Consider the following 26,451-nt stretch of genomic DNA (forward strand, 5'->3'; position numbering starts at 1 on the left):
ATTAAGCTGACACTATGGAATTTCTTTTATTAATTGTTATCATGTTTCATGTATACAAACTTTTGAATGTTAATTAAGTGCACATTTCAAAATGGTCGGATTTATAGCATCTATAACTAGCATCAGTGGAACTACCACATTGGAATAAATAGATATTAATTGGTTTGATAAATAGCTGATGCAATAATTTACCACTTTGTTGTTACCGCATCGAAATTAAATACTAACAATTAATTAGTTTCAGATACTAATGATATAAGTGCACACAATCTTGAAATTGAAAGAGGCAGATACATGCAAGTCAACAGAGAAGAAAGGTTGTGCAAATTATGTCATAATAAAAATATAGAAGACGAAAAACATATTATCTTGCACTGCACAAAATATGAATCACAAAGAAATGTTCTTATATCAAAATTGTCCAATTTTAAGAATTATGACAAACAATCCAAAACTGAGGATGAATATATCAAACTACTACTTAATAGCAAGTGTAGAAAAACACTTAGATTAATATCATCTTTTTTAATCAATCATTTGAATTAAGGAAAAATGTCCTTATAAATAAGTAATATGAACAATTTAAAGCTATAACATACAATATACTTATGGCAGTAGCCTATTCTAAATTAACCTATATATATATATATAATATGCAATTATACTGAAGAGATCGAGTAGATGACCATTTCTGTACACTAAAAATAAATACTTCGTGTATTGTATCAGAGATCCTTGTTTAATTCCTACAAGAAGGTAACACCTCCCGAAACGAAAGCTTATTTTAATAAGCTAGAGTTAGAGGAGGGGATAAGGTCTCTGCGCAATGCTAGGCGGTGTTGTCGTAGAAGTTAGAAAGTAAAGTACAGGGTCCAGCCCCGGCGCCGGGGAGGAAGTTACGAATCAAATCTACTCTAACATCGTTAGGTTGATTTTCTAGGCACTTTATACATATTCTAAGGCCTGGTATTTCTTAATCATAAGAAATCCGATGGACAAGGTATAATTTGCAGTTGTCACCACACACAGGCAGACATATACACATATTTATTTACAGTGATTGTATGCTTCTAAAAATGGATTAGCATCCTGCAATTATACTGAAGAGATGAGTAGATGATCATTTCTGTACACTAAAAATAAATACTTCGTGTATTGTATCAGAGATCCTTGTTTAATTCCTACAAGAAGGTAACACCTCCCGAAACGAAAGCTTATTTTAATAAGCTAGAGTTAGAGGAGGGGATAAGGTCTCTGCGCAATGCTAGGCGGTGTTGTCGTAGAAGTTAGAAAGTAAAGTACAGGGTCCAGCCCCGGCGCCGGGGAGGAAGTTACGAATCAAATCTACTCTAACATCGTTAGGTTGATTTTCTAGGCACTTTATACATATTCTAAGGCCTGGTATTTCTTAATCATAAGAAATCCGATGGACAAGGTATAATTTGCAGTTGTCACCACACACAGGCAGACATATACACATATTTATTTACAGTGATTGTATGCTTCTAAAAATGGATTAGCATCCTGCAATTATACTGAAGAGATGAGTAGATGATCATTTCTGTACACTAAAAATAAATACTTCGTGTATTGTATCAGAGATCCTTGTTTAATTCCTACAAGAAGGTAACACCTCCCGAAACGAAAGCTTATTTTAATAAGCTAGAGTTAGAGGAGGGGATAAGGTCTCTGCGCAATGCTAGGCGGTGTTGTCGTAGAAGTTAGAAAGTAAAGTACAGGTTCCAGCCCCGGCGCCGGGGAGGAAGTTACGAATCAAATCTACTCTAACATCGTTAGGTTGATTTTCTAAGCACTTTATTGATATATTTATAACTGCACATTTCATTGTTATGTAGTATTGTTTAATTACTGCATCATTACTGTTTGTATACTAGTTATATGGGCCGTTGCCAATTATTGTTCTGCCAAAATATTTGTATTTATTTGTATTTGTATAATCAATCAAGTGCTAATATGAACCTATTGATGTATTTAATCTGATTTTCTCACCCATTTCATATATCATGGAGCATGAAATAGCATGAAATAGTGACCTATTCCAGCGGCTCATCCCTACCACTCATTACGTCATAGCCACGTTAAGTACTCCCGAGACACAAATTGACTATTCTCACTCATCATTTACCAAATAACAATATTTAAAAGGAATCTTCTACCTGTCGCTGTACTACCGTGACTGTTTACGAAAACAGTCCAATATCTGTTCTCAACAAACATCTAAACATTTTATTTTATAAATTCTTCACTATATAGGCGGGCAGGGGCGTAGCTAGGTATTCATTCAACTGTAGGCACAAATCGGCAAGGGGTCTGGAGGCCGCGCAAGGCCCCCATCAAGTCCAGGGCTCTGCCCTGGTAGGGGGTTCAGGGGGCGAAGCCCCCGACGGAAAACGGATTTCAGCGTTTTGGCTGCAACATTTTATACACAAAATATTAAATTTTCTGGTTATTTAATCATGATAATTATAATATACATGATGAAAATTAAAGTTTGAGGAATTAAGAATAATTTACCATAGCATCTGAATGGTGAATTAAATAATTTAATACAATTGGAAAATAAAATATTAAAAAAAATTATTTACAATATGTACTGCCCAGCATAGATCCGCGTATCCCTTTAATTAAGCAGTACAGTGGCGGATCCAGGGGGGGGGTCCGGGGGGACCCCCTTTTTTTGGCCGATCAATGCATTTGAATGGGAGCATATAGTTGGAACCCCCCCTTTTTTACTCTGTGTTGGGACCCCCCTTTTTAAAATGGCCTTATATGCCACTGCAGTACACCCTGTTTGGTATTTTCAAATCTATATCGTTATAATCGATATATACTACGTTTAACTTAATTGATAGTACATATTGACGATCCTTCATTCAAAAGATAGGCACGTGCACATAAACACTAGTGGTTGTACTTCATTTGCCACAGCGGCTTAACCCGGGTTAGCCCAGTCGACGTTTTCGGTATAGGCACAGTAGCTTCATTGGCTGTAAAATCAGCCGCCGGCGCAAATAGGCATACACCGCCCTCGCCGGTCTTCACTCACCGACAAGCAATCAGCCGGTCATAAAAGTATGGCGGGAAGCGCAATTTTAGATAAATTGTCGGAATTTGAAAGGTGCAGATTGATTTTTTTTTTCAATCAGACTAGTATATAGGTACTGCATTGGTCCACTATGACGATGATAATTGCCATGCTAAATTAATTTTTTTATATTCCCTAGCTTAGTAAGCAAAAAAGTATAAATTTGAACTTCTGTCGCCATCTTTAAATCAGCCGGTTCCATTCGTTTTATTTTCAGCCATATTTTACCCGGTCACGGGCATAGCCCGACCTAGAACAAAGCAGCCCTATACTAACTTTAAAAAATTCAAGAAATTCGTATTTCTTTATATCCCGCTCTACTGTAAATTTCCTACCTGCTTAGGAATTTGAATAATTGTGGTCATTACACGTAGATCTGAGAGTACTCAAAACTACTGGAAGCTATTTGATAGATTGGTTTTTTAACATCCAGTGTAAAATATCTATGCAAGTTTAGAACAAAAAAAAAATTGATTATTTACAATAAACACAACAGGGAGCTTAGTCCTGTAAATTAATAGGTGTTATATATGACGAATGTCTGGAAATTTGAAAATGCCATGCATTGGAAAACGAGGCCGGATTATTGGATAGGAGCAGAAACTTTGCCTTTCAGTAGACCAACTACGAATTCCTCAAAGAGTGGCATTCCATCTACAACTAGGCATAATATTAAATTTCCCCATTTTGACCAGACGTGACTACGTATTTATACATCCTGCACAGCCAAACGGACAACCAACATTGGCAAGTCGGGTGAAGACAAAGTGGAAAGCTAGTTGAAAACTAACAACTTGACTTACTAAAAATTCATGTGTCTAAGTTGAGGTTCATTCAAGTTTTTGTTGATAGAATTGAAATGATCTGAACCAAAGTTCTAGTTTATAGTTTCTATATAAGGTACACACATAAAAAACATTCAATTCTATCCAATATTCCATTCACTAAGGACGAGAGACTAGTGTACACATGACATTCGATAATTAGAGTTGTGACAACTTCACTGGAGTTCATGTACACATAACGTTGTTTTGGGTTTTTTTTAACAAAAAAAAAAATATTTGTGAAAAAATTATGTGTAGGCACGTGCCTAAAGTGCCTAACGGCAGCTACGCCCCTGGCGGGCCTATATATAGTTTTAGCGGTGTCCAAAATGTATACTACGGTACAGAAAAATTTTGAATTATATATAACTCACTGTCAATAGAAATTAGATCCCATGCACGAGCAGCACATAGTAAAATCAGTGTCCGGCACGTAATCATCACTCAGGGAGTGATGAAGTCAAACTTTAAAGAAAAAGTAATAATTTCAAATTTGGCGCGTTTTTTTTTATTCGATTATCTCCCATTCATGCCACGAATTCAGCATCCGGGCGATTCGTGTACCGGAAACTCATATTTTGACAGCATCTGCATCAGACAACAGATCGATTTTATTATTCCAAACAGGCTGAGAAAACTGAGAAAATTTACGGTGTAAGATACCAATAGAGTAATAATTTTTGGTTTGCTTTAGAATTATTAGAAAGATACGATCTTTTCTGGCCAACACATCCATAATTTTCTAAGACACCTACAAATGTATACAAATCCGGGCCATTCGCACAGACACAGACACTTGTTTCTATCCCACGCCCACGGGAAGGTCGACTATCCATATAAATAGAAGAACTTCTTGGTCACTTGTTTCTATCCACGGGCAGGTCGACTATCCATATAAATAGAAGAACTTCTTGGCCACTTGTTTCTATCCACGGGTAGGTCGACTATCCATATATAAATAGAAGAACTTCTTGGCCACTTTCTTCTATTTATATGGATAGTCGACCTTCCCATGGATAGAAACAAGTGCCTATGCATTCGGCATTCGCAAGACAATTATTGAATTAATAAATTATTAATTAAATTGTAGCTTTTTATCAGAAGACAGGGATGTGGAAATGCTATGCCCGACTCGTACATTTGAACAACCGGACAAGTTAAATTTTTTGTCTTGTCTTGGTTGCCCGTGGACAAGTAAAAAATATACAAGACAAAGTTCAAATCCAACAAAAACATAAAATTAATTTCAAAACGTATAAAGATGTTTAATTTATGTAAAAGAAACCAATGTTCAGCAAGTAAAAATATTTATGTTCATGACGATAAATATAACATGATAACGGAAATAACATTGGCTTTGTCCATTGACCCGGGATCGTCGATTAGGTTTTATCCATCATTTACCGGAAGTGTCATTTCTTTAAATTTTGTATCGAAATTCAGATTGATAAATACTTAATAAAAAGGTGGGCAAGCAAGACAAAAAGAGTCTTTGAGTCGAGTAAAAAAACCTTAAATGCAAATGGAGGACACAGAGTATTTAAAACAAAAACGGGAGCGAGAATTTCAGACATCGTGGATATCAGAGTGCCCCTGGCTATCTATTGAAATTCGGAAAATAAATTAAGTTTTGTCTTATTTATAGATGAAATCTTAATTATAGATGAAAGGTCAACATTATTTGTTGCCAAAGTGGAAAATAAAAGGGACGCTTTAATTGCCCATCAAGACAATAATAAATAATCAAGAAAAAAACAAGTGTGTCAGTTGAGAGAAACACCACAAAATCAGTCCAATCAACTTGAAACTTAGTACACTTGTTGCTTATGATATCATCTTTCTAATTTTAAAGCCAAATTAGACTTTTGACCCCAATTTCACGGTCCACTGAACATAGAAAATGAAAGTGGGAGTTTCAGGTTAAAATTTTTGGTCAAGGTAGTTTTTGATGAAGCTGAAGTCCAATCAACTTGTAACTTAGTACACTTGTTGCTTATGATATGATCTTTCTAATTTTAAAGCCAAATTAGATTTTGACCCCAATTTCACGGTCCATTGAACATAGAAAATGAAAGGGGGAGTTTCCGGTTAAAGTTTTTGGTCAAGGTAGTTTTTGATGAAGCTGAAGTCCAATCAACTTGAAACTTAGTACAGATGTTCCCTATAGTATAATCTTTCTAATTTTAATGCCAAATTAGATTATTACCCAATTTTTACAGTCCATGGAACATGGAAAAGGATAGTGCAAGTGGGGCATCCGTGTACTTTGGACACATTCTTGTTATGGCATGTTTCATGTAGTTCAAATGTACACAATGTACACGACTTATTTGCAACAATATCAAAGAAAAAATTGCACCTGATTTGAAATATCTTTCTGGAATATTTCTGGTTTAAATTCTTAAAAAATTGGAAATAATGATATTTATAACATTTCCAGGCTCCATGTTGAAGGCTGTATTTTTACCTATAATTGTTTAATGTTTACTTATTGTGACTTGGATGGAGAGTTGTCTCCTTTGCACTCATACCACATCTTCATATATCTTTTAACTATTTCACTGATATCTGCCTTGACAGAAGTTTTTCTAAGACGAAGGCTCACCTTGCTATTGTGAAACAAATGAGAAAACTTTATTTTAGATATCAATAAAAATGTTTCTGTAGTTACATAATGATATGTGTTTATTTACTCCACTTGGGCACAGTTTTGTTTATGTTTTAATATTTTTTGGCTACAAAAATCAAATAAGATAATTTTTGGCATTGCAATTATAAATTCACACAATTCATCTTTAGAAATATAAAAGAGGTATATATGCCGATCCTGTCAAAGTGGGACTGCTAGTCAGCTGTCAATCCTTGGCAAAAGGGTTAATTAGTGAAAATTTACATACAATTTCACCTAAGATTTACCTGTATTTTTTTTAAGCATAACATATTTGGTACACTGTTTAGGTATAATTTATACTTAAAAATAAAGAAAAATTATGATAAATAGATTGGAGTTTAATTTATTTAAAAATTTTTGAATTTGTACTTGAAAATAAAGAAAAATTATGATAAATGGAATGGAGTCACATTTATTTTCAAATTTTTGAATTTGAAACCTTAAAAAATGTAAAAATTGTCTGCTATACTAATAAATCATGATATAAATAAAATTATAACCAAGTATAATCTTAAGATATGGAATAAAAGTATAATCTAAAAATATAATTACTTGGACAAATAATCAAAGATATAAAATAATGGGTGAAAACTGTTAACTTTACTTCAAATCCAAGAGTAAAGTAGTACATGCAAGGTTCCAGACTTTATTTAAAGATCTCCACCACCAACACCAACTACAATCTTCCTGGACTATGAAGTCGCCATCAGAAATGCAGCATACTCTGTATTTCCTGGAGAAAAGCACAAGAAACAGGACTTCAGGTTCTATACAAGAATGACGACAATATTCACCAACTGGTACGCCGTGCCACTGTTCTTCCACTTATACCCTTTGCTGAGGTTGAAGATGTGTTGAACAGTCACCTTTGGAACCACTACCAAGGACAACAAATCATCTAGAGGGATGCCACAGCAAGCTGAAGAAACATGTCACGCATGCACATCCAAACATCTTTGAACTAATTAAACTTCTGAAACATGAGAAAGACTTCAACTCCCTTACCATGATTCAGTATGCAGCCGGTGGGAAGAGAGTGGCCCCAAAAAAGAAGTATGTAGAAATCAACAACAGATAACAAACTTAAGGTTAGACACCGCAACCATGCAGGAAGTCACAACAGTAGAGTTTGGTGATGCAGCCTCCCACCTTCTTCACGTGGAATAGATAGATAAACTAACTTTAATAGACTAGTATACAGTGATTGTCTAATGTTTGTGCTTCAATGTGTGATTTGATTTAAGTGCTGTTGTATAATTTGTGTTATATTATGCTTGCTTGAATCTACAGTTGAATTTGTGTTATAAAAGTAATAAAAATAATAAAAATAATTTACTTATATTTGTTTGAATTTCTTTCATATTTATTTTGTAAAAAAAACCCAACAGAATTCATAGATGCAAAAATCTTACCTGTTCTAATAAAAAAAAAAACACTGGTCAATTAACAGTTGATTAAAAAATGTTTGTACAGTATAATCCTTTGTTTGCACAAGTTTTCCCTCTATTCCCACATGAAATTTTACCTTTTCTTACAAGATTTATAAAAAGTGGGAATAGAGGGAATGAACCATAAGCATTAATTCTATTCATTAGTGTCAATGTTTTGATAATTTGGTAATGAAGATTAAAAGTGTACAGAATGATTTTGCAAATGGTGATTGTTTGATCTGTGGAATTCCTTAATAAACAAAAAAATTAGTTTAAACATTAGATTTTAGAGATCTTAACTGTTCTCGAGCTACAATATGTATGTCTATTCATAATGTTACATTCAAGCTGGGGCATGATGCTGTATTATCTCTGTTCAATGGTCTTTGGATACATTCCTCATTTATAATATACATTGTAAATTAGTTATTGCCCTTATTTGACAAGTTTTGCCATCCTTACTATTTTGGATATTTTTTTCATAAGTATAATTTACATAGAGAGATAATTTTATAATCACCAGAATATCTTCAAACAATTCATTGAATTCTACTTAACTTTGAACAGACCATCAGATGCTTCTTCCTGACATTTTTTTTCATCTAGGCCAAAACAAATGTGTTTCTTTACATTTTTGTAGCTATTTGATCAATTTACTGAGTCTATATATGTCAACGAAATGATTTGTGTGGTTTTTGGTTCTTTTCATTTTTCCATTTTTTTTTTACATTAAGTCTGTGGTCATGATGGGAGAGTCATTCTGACTGAAACAGTGCTTATTAAAAATTACAAAAAAACTTATGGCTAGGCTATTTAAATGGCTAAAGATAGAGTAGGTAGAGAAATCCAAAATCATACATATTTTTATACGACCACAAAAGAAATTTTGGGATCATATAATGGTATGATGTCCTCGTCATCCAAGACACATTGGTTTTCCGGACAATAAGTTTAGTTTAAGTGAATAGATCTCTGATTTTTATACGACCGCAAAATTTGAAAATTTTTTCGTCGTATATTGCTTTCACGTTGGCGTCGTCGTCTGCGTCGTCGTCTGCGTCCGAATACTTTTAGTTTTCGCACTCTAACTTTAGTAAAAGTGAATGGAAATCTATGAAATTTTAACACAAGGTTTATGACTACAAAAGGAAGGTTGGTATTGATTTTGGGAGTTTTGGTCCCAACATTTTAGGAATTAGGGGCCAAAAAGGGCCCAAATAAGCATTTTCTTGGTTTTCGCACTATAACTTTAGTTTAAGTAAATAGAAATCTATGAAATTTTGACACAAGGTTTATGACCACAAAAGAACGGTTGGGATTGATTTTGGGAGTTTTGGTTTCAACAGTTTAGGAATTAGGGGCCAAAAAAGGGCCCAAATAAGCATTATTCTTGTTTTCGCACAATTACTTTAGTTTAAGTAAATAGAAATCAATGAAATTTAAACACAATGTTAATGACTACAAAAGGAAGGTTGGTATTGATTTTGGGAGTTTAGGTCCCAACAGTTTAGGAATTAGGGGCCAAAAAGGGACCCAAATAAGCATTTTTCTTGGTTTTTCGCACCATAACGTTAGTATAAGTAAATAGAAATCTATGAAATTTAAACACAAGGTTTATGACCATAAAAGGAAGGTTGGTATTGATTTTGGGAGTTTTGGTCCCAACAGAATAAGGGGCCCAAAGGGTCCAAAATTAAACTTTGTTTGATTTCATCAAAATTGAATAATTGGGGTTCTTTGATATGCCGAATCTAACTGTCATGACTGTGTATGTAGATTCTTAACTTTTGGTCCCGTTTTCAAATTTGGTCTACATTAAGGTCCAAAGGGTCCAAAATTAAACTTAGTTTGATTTTGACAAAAAATGAATCAGTTAGGTTCTTTGATATGCTGAATCTAAAAATGTACTTAGATTCTTGATTATTGGCCCAGTTTTCAAGTTGGTCCAAATCGGGGTCCAAAATTAAACTTTGTTTGATTTCATCAAAAATTGAATAAATGGGGTTCTTTGATATACCAAATCTAACTGTGTATGTAGATTCTTCATTTTTGGTCCTGTTTTCAAATTGGTCTACACTAAAGTCCAAAGGGTCCAAAATTAAACTTAGTCTGATTTTAACAAAAATCGAAATCTTGGGGTTCTTTGATATGCTGAATCCAAAAATGTACTTAGATTTTTTATTATGGGCCCAGTTTTCAAGTTGGTCCAAATCAGGATCTAAAATTATTATATTAAGTATTGTGCAATAGCAAGTCTTTTCAATTGCACAGTATTGCGCAATGGCAAGAAATATCTAATTGCACAATATTGTGAAATAGCAAATTTTTTTTTAATTAGAGTTATCTTTCTTTGTCCAGAATAGTAAGCAAGAAATATCTAATTGCAAAATATTGTGCAATAGCAAGATTTTTTTTTAATTGGAGTTATCTTTCTTTGTCCAGAATCAACTTAAATCTTTGTTATATACAATATACAATGTATATTCACTTTTTACTACCAACTGATAAATTAAAATAATCTTTACCATTCAGTGATAACAAGCAGTTTTTTTACATCTTAATATTTTATGATGTATTTAAATGAGTAGTTATTGTTGCAAACTCCATTAGAAATTTTAATTGAGATTAGTTTTGGAATAAGGGAAAGGGGGATGTGATTAAAAAAATTGGGTTCAATTTTTCTCATTTGAAATTTCATAAATAAAAAAGAAAATTTCTTCAAACATTTTTTTGAGAGGATTAATATTCAACAGCATAGTGAATTGCTCTAAAAAAAAACAAAAATTTTAAGTTCATTAGAACACATTCATTCTGTGTCAGAAACCTATGCTGTGTCAACTATTTAATCACAATCCAAATTTAGAGCTGAATCCAGCTTGAATGTTGTGTCCATACTTGCCCCAACCGTTCAGGGTTCAACCTCTGCGGTCGTATAAAGCTACGCCCTGCGGAGCATCTGGTTTTTAGAAGGTTCAATACCACTAAAGGAAGATTGGGATTCATTTTGGGGATGATGGTCCCAACAGTTTAGGAATAAGGGGCCCAAATCAAGCATTTTACTACGGTAGTTTAAGGATAATAAATTGTGTAGAAGTATTTCAATTGCTCTGAAATCATACCGCAATGTTAAAAACCACAAGTTGAAGGTTGGGATTCATTTTAGGGTTTTGGGGCCAATAGTTTAGGTATTAAGGGCTTAAAACGGGCCAAAAACCGTCATTTTTCTAGTTTCCAGACAACAACTTGTGTGTAAATGTTTCTATTTTTATTAAAAAAAAAATCAAATTTCAAGATGAAATCTTCAATTGCACAATGACAGTATTGCGCAATAGATTTGTAAGATCTTTGACCACATTTATTTTGTGTCAGAAACTTATATTATGTCAAAAATTTCATCACAATCCAAATTCAGACAGTATCAAGCTTAAATATTGTGTCCAAATTTGCACTCAGCAAAGCTTTTATTATTATTTTCATTTGACCTGAGTTTTTTTGCAGTAAACATATAGATCTTGTCAACTGTTTAAATCTTCAGAGGTTTGAATGTTTAACAGAAGCTTCTTAAATCTTCAAAAAACATTATCAAGAGCAAATTTGAGGAATTATTCTTCGTATTTCTGTATTTTACTGATAAGTGGCCTTAAATTTTGTTCAGTCGTCATAGGTTTAAGTTTTTAAGACATTAATAATTTTTTTAATCTTTTATGGAATAATAAGATACTTGAATAGTAACTTCTTCATTATCAAGAAATAGCATCTGAGGAAAGTGTCATTATATCCCAGTTTTCAGGTGTGATACTGTAAATTTACAGTGTTAAAGTATGAAATCCAATAAGTTTATAGTTGACTGACAAAAAAGAAAATCTTGTTCTTTTGAAATTTGATGCAATAATGCAAGTATTTTTGCTTTTGGTTACACCTGTAGATCATAATTTTTTTACTAAATAGGTTAATATTTTCAGACTTGAATACATTAATAAAGTATTTTATTCTTTGCATGACTGCACATCTAAAAGCTGTATAAGTTAATACTATTATTAGGATTTTTTTCAGACAGTAGTATTGATCTAGAAGTGTTTAAATTTTAATAGACCATTAGAAGAAAAATTGTGACAATTGTGTGCATAGTTTAAATTTGGGAGCACAGGAATTGATTGTCTCATTTAAATTCAATATTTCTGCAAGAATCATGTGATAAAAGAGAATAGTGAATCAATTATTGGTTGCTGATAGAAACAGTCTGTCTTAAATCTCTTGTGTTTATTTACAGTGTTTGTGATAAATTTACATATATAGATTTATTGTTGAGAGTTTGTTAATGAGTTGACACTAATTATCAGTTATTGTTATGTACATGTATTGGAGCATAGTAAACATGTGATAGACATCCAATATTTTTTTATACTGATGTGAATTAAACCAGAATATTGAACTTGCAATTGGGTTGACATTGGATGTTTGATTAATTGGATTTGGTATCAAATGAGGGAAGAAGGGCTCTTACAGGTACACTTTGTAATAATGATTATTAGGCATAAATCAATAAACCACACAATATAACAAGATACATGTACCATGAACTCAGTAGCAATGTTCTGCAGGTTTAATGATCATTGATGTTGTAGCTTAATAATTCATATTATTAAGATAGACAAAATAAGGAAATGTCTATGATGTATTATACCATGGAAGTTATATTTAAATATTACTTTAAATATTACTTCCATGATTATACTAAATGTATTTTTTAGAGTATCAGAGAAAAGGTATTTCAAGTCTCTAGAATACCATTTTTTGGGGGTGGGGTATATTTAGATGTTGGACAGTGCATGCTAAAAATAAAACTTTTATAATAAAACTGTTATGTTTCATTATAATGTTGTTTTGTCTTTTAGTCTTGTTACCATGGTGTTGCCAGTTTGTTTTGGACTTTTAAGTTTGAATGTCCCTTTGGTATATTTTGCCTCTCTTTAACTTCTCCTTAGCTACATGCAAATTAAAAATATGATATATGTGACATTTCATAACTCAGATTTGTTTATGTCTGCATTATTTTGTGGGAAATATTGCATTTGAGACGATTCTTTAAGATTTTGAATTTAAATTTATTTAAAAAAATCTGTATATCAAATTTGAAACTTGTATATCAAATAATTTTTTCATTAAATATGCTTATCAGTGAATTTTATTATATATGTGCTCCCATGCGAATCTCCTCAGTGTTTAGAAATGATATTGTGTAAAATTTATAACTTTTTGTAAAAAAAAAAATCTTTGGTTTATAGTTTATGTCAAGTTATTTCAAATAAATGTAGAATGAAATATATTTTTTTCCAGTAAAATAAAATTTGTACAGAAATTGTCAAATCTTACATAATGAGGACAGCAGCATCATTGAATAGAGATGGGTTCTTAATGTGATAAAATGATAATACAAAATTACATAGTATTTCAAATATAACAGATTTAAAATCTGTAAATAAAGAAATTTGTGACATCCCCGCCTTTTAGTTCTCACCTTGTCTCTCTGTCTGCCAGTCAACAATTTTAGTAAAAGCAAAAACCTCAAAAGTGTCGGTAGGAGACCAATGGAACTTAGTACAGTTGTTGTGCGTTTTATGTAGACGTGCATTGTATATTTTGGTGGAATTCTTCGTTTTGTTTACATGTATGCTAAGGAACAACAATAGCTTAATCTAGTGTTCTGATATTTATTACCAGCAATTGAATATGTTGAATAAATTCATCTGTGGAGGAAAGTTTGACTTGTATTCAACATTCAAAGCATGGTTCATTTGTGTTACTATGTGTTTTGATTGAGTTAATCCATTTCAATTGATGTTTTATAGTGGGTCTTTCTATGTTGTGATGTAACACTATTGTTTCAGATAAGGAAGAAGGTTTGGTACCATTAAAATGTTTCATCCAGCTGCAATTGTTTGACCTGTCCTAAGTCAGGAATCTGATGTTCAGTAGTTGTCATTTGTTGATGTGGTTCATAAGTGTTTCTCTTTTCTCATTTTTAGATGGTCGCCATGGCTAAAAATAGAACATAGGCGTAAAATGTAGATTTTGGCTCATAACTCTAAAACCAAAGCATTTAGAGCAAATCTGACATGGGGTAAAATTGTTTATTAGTCAACATTTATCTGCCCTGAAATTTTCAAATGAATCGGACAATGGGTTGTTGGGTTGCTGCCCCTGAATTGGTAATTTTAAGGAAATTTTGTCCGTTATTGGTTATTATCTATAGATAGAGATAAACTGTAAACAGCAATAATGTTCAGCAAAGAAAGATCTACAAATAAGTCAACATGACCCCCCCCCCCCCAAAAAAAAAAAAAAATCCGCCTCTTGTCTCGTTGGCACTCATAAAACGTTTTCCTATATCTGTATGTGATGAGTATATATCTCAGTATCTAGAGCATCTCACTTACAGTCATAATGATTTCAAACATTATAGAAATATTAAATTATTACATAGTGTAAAAGAAGATATATTTGATTTTTTGGGGCTGAAAATCCATGTTTAGGTGTTAATTGTTTATCCTGTTTAGGCTGTTGGATATATACAAAATTAACTTTAAAAATAACATGTTTAAGAAATTAGTATCCAATGAAAACTCTTTGTCATTCATAGGTGATTGTAAATTTCATAATTTATTGATAGCATGTTTAGTCAACATTTTAGTTATTAAAGTGTAATAACTTTCTGACCTGTATGACAGATGGTTGCAACAGGTGTTAATTAGTTTCTGATGTGACAGGTGATCCAATATAGGTAAATAAAGGTGTGATTTGGACCAGAGAAATATTTCAGATGAAAAAAGATTTCTGCATTTAAATGGACATATAATAGAAAGGTATGAGGTTCGAATTATATTCATTTTAGATGGACATTACATTGTATGTGATAAAACAGGTAGATTACATGTTTAACCATAGACTTCTATAGTGTTTAAGTAATCTCAGTTTTAACACACACAGTTACAGTATTACTGTTACATTGTATAATTTAAGATTTGTGATGATTATGATACCTTACTTGATATTTATAGTGTAAATGTTAAAATTACAGCTTCACAAATCGTGTGTTGTTAAAAAAAAGTTAATTATTTCGTCTGAAAAGAGAGATGTTTAAGTAGACCCCTTTTTTGATCCCATGAATTCAGAAATCAAAAGGTATAATACATCTATGAATTCCTTTAGCTGTTAACAAGACTGGTAGTCATCAGTGTAATGTCTAATATACTAGTTGTAGGACTTAAAACTTCTTGCATTTAAAGCAAAACTGTAAAAACTGCTTTATTCAATATTTGAATATGAGTCGAGGCCTTACCTAAAACTGATTTTACTACAAGATGCTTATGTCAGTAACTAACAAGTTAGAAGTCTAATTCAGTAGGTCACATTTGGGGAAAAGGGGATGTTGGAAGTAATCAAGACTCTAATATAACTGGCTCTAAAATTGGCTCCAAGTCTTCAAAACTGGTGACAGAATAAATCAGCTTGTAATTTTTCTGGCTCCAACTTTTCTGGAGACAGAGCAGCCGTAAAAGACCCTATTTCCTTGATGCATACCCATGAAACTATGATCAGGATCAGTTGACCTATTCCTTCTGACAAATGTACTTTATCATTTGGTTATTGTTCTAAAGGTTACAGGCAATCAGACAAGTGTTATTACAAAGCCCTGAGCATGCAATATAAATCTATAAAATGTATCTATTTGAACAGTAATTTTTTTTTTTATGTTTCTTGTGGAAACTTAGTGCTGCATTACATTATATACATTGTATGTGACTTTTATCTCAATTCAGTACATTGTTTATTTCAACTTTGTAAAGCAGTACAATGTTTGAACTATAGCTGTTATTTCATTATATATACAGTATACAATATATGGTCAATTGTAACACTTTCTTTAGTAAACTTTTATTGATACATATATTGATTTACTTAATGATATGTTGACAAAAATTGATTGATAAATTCTATTATTGTATTTTTAATATGGTGGTTAAGATGCTTCAATGACCAAAGTCCCACGCGAGTCTACAACATTAAATTCTCTTGTTTCCAGAATAATATTAACGTCACAGCATCATGACGTGTGTTGAATAGGAATGTCTTTCATTTAGGTTCACTCCATTTTTTACGGTCCTGACACTAAGATGTAAGTACATAAGCTATCAGATTAGCTATTATATTGAACTTGTTTTGTCGAGTTTAACATATTCAGTTGCTGTTGGATTTGGCTGTGAAATCCCAGTGGGGTAAGAATATCTAATGGATTTGGGAATTTTTTGTTATTGATCTGTATTGGAAATGCTGTCAAATGAAATTATATTCATCCCACTTGTGTGAATTCTATTGTATTGTTTATAGTGGATGCTGACGTCAAATACAGATTGATGGTTCTCAACATGCTATTTTCATTCATTTTAAACATAGTTACAATCTTTATGATGATATTTTTAACACCCATTTTAATACATACACAATAGTTTATATTTATATGATGTCTAGTATAAGTTTTACCATCTATTCATTAGACTGTAGAAAAAAGAATAAAAAAGTTAGGTTCTGCTCTAAAATTGTGTATACTTGTTTATGCCTGTCCATGTTTCAATGTGTAACGTTTGGTTGCATTTTTCTCGGGTTCTACAAACCAGAGCTTCCTCTTTGGTATCATGTATGCATTCTATCAACTATGTGTTAACCTAATTCTTAATTATACATTTGTCATGATTTGTCTATATATTCTAACCTCACATTTTGCTGCATTTTTCTCTATAAACACAAATCAAGGCATTCTGAAATTTGGAAACATACTTTGAATTGTTATTTTCATAGGTGACGGGTGTATCCAGAAATTTTCATAAGGTGGGCCCACTGACTGCCAGAAGAGGGGCCCTGCTTCAGTGATTCCCTAAATAATTAACCCAATTTTTCTGATAAATGGGAGGTCCAATTAAAACGAGGGCATTTGTTGACCTGATTTTTTGTGGGACCCTGCAATGAATCCTACACAAGGCACTGAAAGATTAACATGTGTATCCTGTATGATATGGTTTTGTCAACAATGAACTGTGAAAATTCATACTGAGTAAATTATTTGTCTGCTATATGTAGTGTATGTCAGATAGTTCGGTCTATACTATAATTGACTAATTTATAGCTGTTTAATATGACTTAACAGATCATTTCTCTCTCTCTACCATACTACACTGTAAATGCCAATATTTCTCATTGATTCTTGTGTGCATCTATACATGTTATTGAACATAGATTTGTTTTCTCCTCCGACTGGCCTAATAGAAGATATTGGATTTTCAGTAACCACTCTACTAGTACGAACATTGATTTTTCTCATCAGTTTCACCAGCTTTCTGCTGTATCTCTACAAATCTCAATTCTGCCTGGAACTGAATTTCTATTCCGAGTTTCCTTGGGAGAAATTAATTTTTGATAGTGGTGGAGTTTTTCTTATTTAAGAATTAATCTATAGCTATTTTGGATCTATATGTTAGAGCTGTGAGGAAGGATTTTTTTACTGTCCATTGATTAACACTACTGGGAACTACTGCTAAATGTCTGTAAGTCTTTACTGACTAATACTGTTATATATCTTTATTATACAATAATTTAAAATATTTTGATGGTGTTTAATTCCTCAAATATGAATAAATGTTTATGTTTTAGTACATTTGCCATAAATTTATGATACTTTCTAAATATTTTTGCTAAACCTGAACCCATTAGAAAAAATTTCAATAGAATAATCATTTGATAATGGATTATTTTATACAGTTTATATTGTCCCAATCCCGCAATAAGCAACAACCAAAAAAAATATTTAGTTATTACACTAAAAGAAATGACTTTACCTCTCAATGTTGTTTTTTTTTGTATTTTGTTTGTGTTTCTTAGTTTCTGTCTCATGAATGATTTATTTTAATTATACTTCAATTCCTTTTGTTTGTTTGGAAAATCATATTGAGTATTCTTCTTGGTATGGTACCTAACATACACAAACCCTCTGCAGTGTCTGCACCATCATATCTTGCAGTGTATTCATGTGATACAACTTGTATGATAGTGTTGTCTTTTCCTCTGATCAGTTTTCACTAATATGATCTAATATCATATCTGTAGTTGAATCAGTAATCATTATTTAGTTTTCTATACTGTCTGTCAATTTTATGGATTTTACAATAAAAAAATCAACCATAATTTACATACAAGTTTATTCATAAATTCAAATACATTTCTTGATTTTGCTGATAACTGGGTAACCCTACATTATAATCAAGTTTCTCATTTATAATAATTTCCATCTCTTTGATTTTAAAAACTTGAAATAATATTAATATTTGTTGCTCTTCAGCTCACTAGAAAATATGGTACATGTATCAGCATTTTATTAGGAAAGTCACAATATATATCAATTTTATTTTTTTTAAGAGTTAAATATTCAGTTCCAGACCATAGTACCTTCTATGTTTTGTCCTGCCCTGAATGATCAATATCTAAAGTCAAAGTAATCATAAATGAACATCTTCTCATTTTTGTATGACAGGAGTGTCTGTCTCTTATTTGTATTAACCAAACCATTTTTTGTGATCTTTTGATCAATTTAGAGGTACATTGAAATAAATCAATTTAGGGGTACATTGAAAAGTCTTAACTGTTGACAATGTGCTGACAGATGTCAGAAAGTATTATTATATAAGTACATGTAACAGCCTGGTAGAATGATTATTGTTAATATGGTTACTCATGCTCTGAATCAGACTACAGTGGCCTTGCCTTTTCACTTTACCAAGAAGGTTATAATTAACTGCCTCTACATTATTAATGATTGTGGCTGGCTCATAAACATTTGTACATGTACCTTCGAAATGACATCTTCAGTTTTGAAGAGAATGTTTTTGACTTATTTGATTGAACCTGATTTCTGTTTGTGTAATTTCTGATACTGTTAGGAACCTCTGTATGGCATACATGTACATGCTGATGAAAATTCTCTCTTATTCTGATCAAATGAAATATCTCTAAAAATAATCGTGTTATTTTGAATTAAATTCCATCATGTCCATTGTAACTTAACAAATCAGTATTAAAACAATTGTTTGCTTGGCAAGTCAATAAAAATCAGTTAGAGATGAAAAATCTTTAATAGCATTTATTTTGTGTAGTAAATGTTCAATACAGAATTGATTTGACTTGTGGGATGGTCACTTTAATGGAGAATGATTGTAGCTATTGATTCTTATATTAGACAAACTTATTGAAGTAATGGCAATAACCTTCCCAGGAATCAGTTATTCTTGTGATTGAATGAAGAGTTGATCTTATTATACAAGGGAAAGTAGTTTAGGGCATTAGTGCCACCTTATTTTACTAGCAAGTACATGTATTGTACATTTCTGAACATATATACATTTTGTAGTTCAGAGTATAAATAGTGACCAGAAGTGATGTACAATGTACACAATGTATACAATCTTTACTCATTGTCATTCAAATAATTGTTTATTGTCCAATGATTTCATGAATACCCAAAGTGAAAACAAATTAACAATACATTAAAAATTATAAGACATCTGCTTTACTTCTCATTCTGACTGGACATGGCTGTGTTCATACAATGCTCTGACACTGCCAAAACAGACAGGGCATACCAACACCAATAAAGGCAATATAATGTCAACACCGTTTACCTGTATATTATTCTGACCCATTGTAAAAATGTTCCACTAAAGTTATCCAATTTAATACAAAATATTATTCTACAAATTTTTGGTATAGTTTGACATCACCCATAATATTGGAGGCCATTAGGCTTCTGGGTTTGCTTTTTTCCAGACATTTGATGAGTTTTTTATTTGTATGTTTTTCAGATGGCTTCAGCAAGTGACTCCAAATGGCAGAAAGATGCAGCCGACCAGAATTTTGATTATATGTTCAAACTGTTAATTATAGGCAACAGCAGTGTAGGAAAGACCTCTTTTCTCTTCCGTTATGCTGATGACTCTTTTACCTCAGCATTTGTTAGCACAGTAGGAATAGATTTTAAAGTTAAAACAGTATTTAGACAAGATAAAAGAGTGAAATTACAAATATGGGTAAGTAAATTGTCAGTTGATAGAAGAGAGAAAAAATCCTTTACTGTTAATTTTAGAAATTAAGAAAACATTCATAAGAGTCTTTAGTGGAAAAGTTTTAGAAAAATGTGTTTTTTTACTAAAAATCTCATTTCTAGAAAACAGTGAGGTATTGAGTAGAAAATTATGAAAGATCAGTACACTGAATAAGACATAAAGTGGAACAATCCAAAACAAGAGATGCAACACTAAACATCTGTAACACATTGAAGATGGGCTTTTAAAAACTATGGAGTTCAGGAAAGAAAAAAACTTGCATACTGCATTATATATAGAAATAATGAAAAAAATTGAACATTTAAATGATTTTAGAGTCAAGAATGTTCAATTAGTTTATAGACTTGGGACAATAACAATAAGGTAAAAAGAAGTGGGTACATACAGACTGAACTTATAATATACTGATATTAGAGGGTTGAACTAGGAAATTTTTGTTCAAGTTGTGAACAGCTAGTATACCTATGATCAACTTTATTCTTTAGATTTTTCATGAAAATGGTCACTGAATACGGTAAATTTTGAAATTATTATGAGGTTTTTGGAAAATGACGCAGTCATTGTTCCATAACTGCCGACCTGAACTTCATTACATTTCTCTGCCTACCGCGCTTGGTTTCGTATTTACTATTTTCCATACAAACTGGAATCTGCTTGTGTTATCATTATGCATGATCATTGTGTAGTTATCAGCCAGGAACCAGTTTACACTCGGTTTCATATTTACTATACAAACTAACTGGTTTCTGCTTGTATTCCACTACACTCGAACAAAGTGTTGTAGTTTGACGGGAACCAGTTTAGAATTTGTAAACTACAAAACGTAATCGGTTATTGTTCATTCCGTTTTGGTGTTTCATACCGACTTATATGGTTTGAATAAGCTTAAGACCCTTCAAACATTAATGTGAAAGGTATATTAAAGACTGTTTTACAAAAGGATGGAACTGTTTTACTTTCAAAGTCGTACTATAGTGATATCTGTCATGTACGGATTTCCACTCTCACCGGTTAATTTCTTCTTTTACACGTGCTTTTGAAACTTCCTGTTTAAACATCGCAAGTTTCAAAATTGTTATTTGAGTGAATTAAACTTATTTTTACAATCATGAAGCGTTCCAGAATCATTTTCAAGCAGTTTCTTCTTCTCTTTGATGATGGAAAATAGGTTTTCTCAAGAAAATACCGCAAACGATCGCAGAGGAATTAAAACGTACAAGTCAAGTCGGCACCTGGTTAAATTGGCATCTAGTCAAATCGGCACCTATTTGACGTCAATTCGGCATCCAGTAATATTTGTTATAATATTTTCTATTCAATTAATTAATAACTGTTACCAAGTACATAGTGAATATGTTGTTGTGTATTTACGTAAACAAGGAAACCAAAGTGAATATGTTGTTGTGTATAAAGGTAAACAACGAAGCCCTTACCCAACTGTTGTTCTAACAATTAGACAATTATTAAAATAAAATGGAAAACTATGAGTCCCTTTCAATAAATCAAACTTTCATGCCAAATAATTAGCAAATTTAAGGTGGTTTTTTTTTCAGTAAAGTTTAAACAGCATTAAACCAAAAATCCCGTAAAATGCTCAACTGGTTAAAATAATGCATAAAAATATCCAATATCTCATGTATTAGTCCAAATAATTATGACGTCTGGCAAGGATATTTTATTTTTTTTCTGGGACGCCTTCCTACAACGCTCGTAGGAAGGCGTCCCAGAAAATAATTAACATAGACTTGCGGTCATAGGAAGGTGTCCCAGAATAAAATTTAAAAAGCCTTGCAAGACGTAATAATTATTTGGACTACTCATATTATTACATTAAAAATACACCAAAAAAGTCATTTAGTTGAGAAAAATAAATAAATATACAAAATGTACATGAACACCCAAAAATGTGAAAGTTAGTATTTAACTCTTTTTGCTTGAATACTGAAAAAATTCTGGCAACCCCTTTCTTATTTTTACTCTTTTTGCTTAAAATACTGTAAAAAATATATATTTAACATGGGTGACGAATTGACTATATCAGGTGTCGATTTAACCAGGTGCTGATTTGTCCAGGTGCCAATTTAACCAGGTGCTGGTTTGACTAGAATTCTTTGACAAATGTTTGAAATTACCTGAGTTTCATTAGACCTTTGATTACAGTAACAAAAAGATTATTTACTTAATATTTTGTGGGAGAAGGGGGTTCAGACTGTGGTATCAGGTCTGTTCGCGCCCAATACACTTTCGCACCCTACACGTTCGCACCCAAGGTCCGTTCACACTCTACTCATTCGCGCCCAATTTTAATTCAAATTCAAGTTGAATAATTGGAAAATAATGATTGTTGTTTTAAATTGCTTTGGTGTAAATACTGAATGTATTTATAGCTTGGTATGAGTAAAACATTGAAGATTTTAAAGGAAAAACACAAAAGATAATTGTTTTTAACAGCTTGGTCCCTTTGATCTAAAACAACGAAGCAATAAAATATAGGAACCAAAATATAGCAATCCACTATTATAACCAAAACATGATAAAATTTATTCAACACACAGAAAAAAACATAGTCAGAATCTCACTTCATTTTGAAACAAGTCAATGAAACAAAGTTAAAGCAATACATTAACCAAAACATGATTAAGAGTTATTCAACACAAAATAAAACGTTGACAAAATACCACTTTATTTAGAAAGGATTATTATTATTTTTAACAATACCCTATCCAAAACATGATTAAGATTTATTCAACACTTTATTTTGAGACAATGACAACAATTATACTTATAAGAAAACACTTGCTTACAGAGTTATTAAACACAAAACCAATTAAGATTGGGTGCGAACATGTAGGGTGTGAAAGTGAAAGGGGGCGAACATGAGTGGGCGCAAACGTGAATGGGGCGCGAACGGACCCGGATTCAGACTATGTACCAGTGAGAAATATACTGTAAGCCTTTCTACGGTATTTATTTGTACAAATTCAGGTAGTCTTGACCTATTCATTTATCTTAAAAAAACAGCCAGTTGTCACCTTCACTTCACACACACACATATACAAGTATCAATTATATGCTTACGAGACATGTTGCATTGTTAAACTAATTAAGGTATGTGAAAATCAAGACTTGCATAAAAACTATCCCAATATTAGAGACAGTGGCGTCATTTTTCTTCAGAGCTTTCAGCTCTTTGATTATTAATGTGAATAATGTGACTGGGTGAATATCTCAATAATAAGAATTCACATTCTGAAAACTGATATATATATATCTGTATGCAGATTTTTAAAAATTGCAATGATAAATGCACGCAATAATTTCTAAGTTTACATATTTAAATTGAAAAATAAACCTATTTATGTTTTCTATTTACAAAGTCTTATGTTTAAAAAGTGATGGTTAAAACTGATGATATGTCCATATTGTTGCCCCTAGCCTGACTAAAAACTCCTATTAAACTCGCCTGTCCTCCATTCAAAAAGAGATCTAATTATGTAAAACGCTATCTTCCTTTTAATGAATTATTGAATTGTTTACAGAAGCAGTTTATCAACCATTATTGAATATTGATTAGTCAGCACACATTTTATACTCTTGTCTGTCACAAAACCAGCTTTTTTTAATTTCTCTATTGTACCAGTTGCATGTTTGGACAAGTTGAATTTAGGAAAAATTATGTCCTTTTGATATCAGAATTTCTGAAGAACTTGTTATATTTTCAGTAATCGTTTAACTACTAAAAATAGAAATTGAATTGACAGATCTTTAAAATGTTAGTGGGAGCAATCATTATTTTTAATCTTTGAAGTAAAGGGAATTGATGAGTTTATCTTGAACATAGGTTACATTGAGAATAAAGTGTGTTTCTATTGATTTGTGTCTCTCAATCTCTCAGAAGCTTTTCAACAAGGATTTAAGAAGGTGTTTGAATAGTTTTGATGTAATCTGTTTTTTTATTGTCTTTAGTTTTTCTGGGATGTGATTTATTATCCTCTTCTAAATACCAGATTCTTACGATGAAAAGTAAAACCTGAGAGTAAAACATTGTGTATAATACTCAAACCAGACTTGATGAAAGCACCATATTTAAATAATATCTGACATGGCCTTCCCACTATATATTAATTTTTGATTACACACTTATTATTCTTGAGAAACTGGGAAGGTTTAAGTTGCTATTTCTGTATTTACTGTCATTTTACAGTAGTTTAAGTTGTATAAAGAATATTTTATAGCAAAATTAACTTGGTTTGTGAAAGTACATATATAGAGATTAAGCATGTAATGCTGCAAAGTAAAGCAATTTTGAAATGAATTCAATGAAAAAAGAATCAAAGATTTAGTTATATTTTAAAGAATTCTGGCTTTCCCACTCTACTTTCTAACTTTTACATAATTATTAGGATCATAAATGTAAAAAACAACCTTTTTATAGCCTGCTTTAAAAAAGTGGGGTATACTATTTTACCTCTGTCTGTCCGTCTTTCCCATGAATTTTTTTGTCTCATTCTTCTCTACAAAACAAGGATTTCTGAAATTTGGTTTCAGGGTTTATATATGTTAGCTTTACAGTGTGAAGGATTTTCAGAATCATCACTCAACAACTTCCTGTTTACAGAAATATTTCTGCAGGGATATAATCAGTGAGCAGAAGCTCGCAGTTTTACTTGTTTTATCATTGCCTTATACCAAGCTCATTAATTTCAGAAGAATATATTCAGCCAATTTGTTATTCCACATTTTTTCCCCTGTATATGCCTTGAAGGGTAGGCTAATATTTAACAAGATTACCATTTAGGAAATGTGTAGGCTTTATCAAGTTGTTGTATGATTTCAGTTGTCTGTTTAAAGATTGTTTCTTTTTCTGTTGTATAGATTTTCATTGATGTTTGTCCTCTGAAGTACATAGTAAAATGACGGTTTTAATTAACACAAGATATTTTTTATGTTCTGATCTGTTTGAATGTGTAGTAACAAAGCCATATTTGATTGCCTTCCTTTATCTGAGCTGAAAAATCAATGATAATGTATTTCTAGGATTTAGGTTTGTCTAATTATTGGGTAATGAATGGGTTGATACGGCTTTCTGTGAATTAACAGCATAAACTTACTCAGTTAAGCTCTTGAATAGATCAGTCAAGCTAACACTTTAGAATTAATTTGAATGTCCATATATTATGCTTAGAATATCAGGCTTAACTCCCCAGAATAGGACATCTTACACGAAACAGGTATAAGACTAATCAATTTCATAGCCACACATACAGGAATGGACATGAACATTTGACTGTCACATGATATTAGGAGGAAGAGTTTGTGGGTGTAGTTAGTAAACTGATAGTGATGTTTGTCCTAATTTGATCAATAAAACATAACCCGATGTCTCATTATTATAGATTAATCTTGTAATTGTAAAGACTTCATATATCAAGCGTTTTCATTCATACTTAATTTTTGCTGAGATGATAACATGCAATGTTTCTGAGTAGTGTACAAGATTAGTTTGCCACTAGTTTTACTAACATATGTAGTAGATATCATATTAAAGGGGGTCTCATTTGGGGGTTTCGATCCCGGATCCCGCTTACTGTTTTGTCAGATTCCTGTATCCCGCTTACACTATGTACGTAAGTAATTCTCATTTTTTTGTCATTTCCCGCTAAACCTCATTTCCCGTCTCACGCTTACCAAAAATCTGCAAACCTGCATCACGCTTCGACCCCAATTTGAGACCCACATTAAAGATTTGAAAATAAATAGATGATTTTTTTTAAAAGATACCTTATATTCTGACAACACATCAGTAAAGCTAGATAAAAGAATTTAGATAAAGTGTAATAGAATATCTTATACCAATATAACTTGTATTTGTCAGTATTTTAAGTCCTAGTCTTAAAATACAAAACAAATTCTGTTAGACTGTACAGACTTTTACTTACAATTAAAACACTTCTTTTTAATGGTTGTGGCTGAATTTAAAGATGTCAATATGGTAAAAAGTAGTTGAATTTTAGAAATGCTTTTAGGCTGAGGGAAAAGCCAATGCCAATGGGTAGATATAAGAAAGTCACTTCATTCTCCTTAAATACATTGTCTAATTAATAACTGAACTTAATTTCCATGTACTATATAGATAATGATAGGGACTAAAGTAAAATGACAAGTAGCACTACTTTTCATTTCTATGAAATCTGGGTTTGTGTCAAATCCTGGGATTGTTTTAGGGTTATGGTTTTACATATAAGAAGGACAG

At 31.9% G+C, this 26,451-nt stretch overlaps 1 protein-coding gene across 8 annotated transcripts in view; it reads left to right on the plus strand.

The window, feature by feature from the left end:
- The first annotated feature begins 4,473 nt into the window (after positions 1-4,473).
- The window catches only part of LOC139518002 (ras-related protein Rab-3), a 37,753-nt gene continuing 15,775 nt past the window's right edge, over positions 4,474-26,451 (plus strand). For 2 of the 8 annotated variants that reach the window (XM_071309658.1, XM_071309640.1), the window contains exons 1-2: positions 4,474-4,582; positions 19,938-20,162. In XM_071309658.1, the coding sequence (XP_071165759.1) occupies positions 19,938-20,162 (225 nt within the window). In that variant the 5' untranslated portion in view covers positions 4,474-4,582. Of the gene's footprint in view, positions 4,583-12,047; positions 12,538-16,030; positions 16,208-17,201; positions 17,631-19,937; positions 20,163-26,451 lie in introns of those variants that run through there. The other 6 variants (XM_071309604.1, XM_071309614.1, XM_071309649.1 and 3 more) reach the window with 6 other exon arrangements.

The sequence above is a fragment of the Mytilus edulis genome, chromosome 1 (genome assembly GCF_963676685.1).
Source record: "Mytilus edulis chromosome 1, xbMytEdul2.2, whole genome shotgun sequence".
NCBI lineage: Eukaryota > Metazoa > Mollusca > Bivalvia > Mytilida > Mytilidae > Mytilus > Mytilus edulis.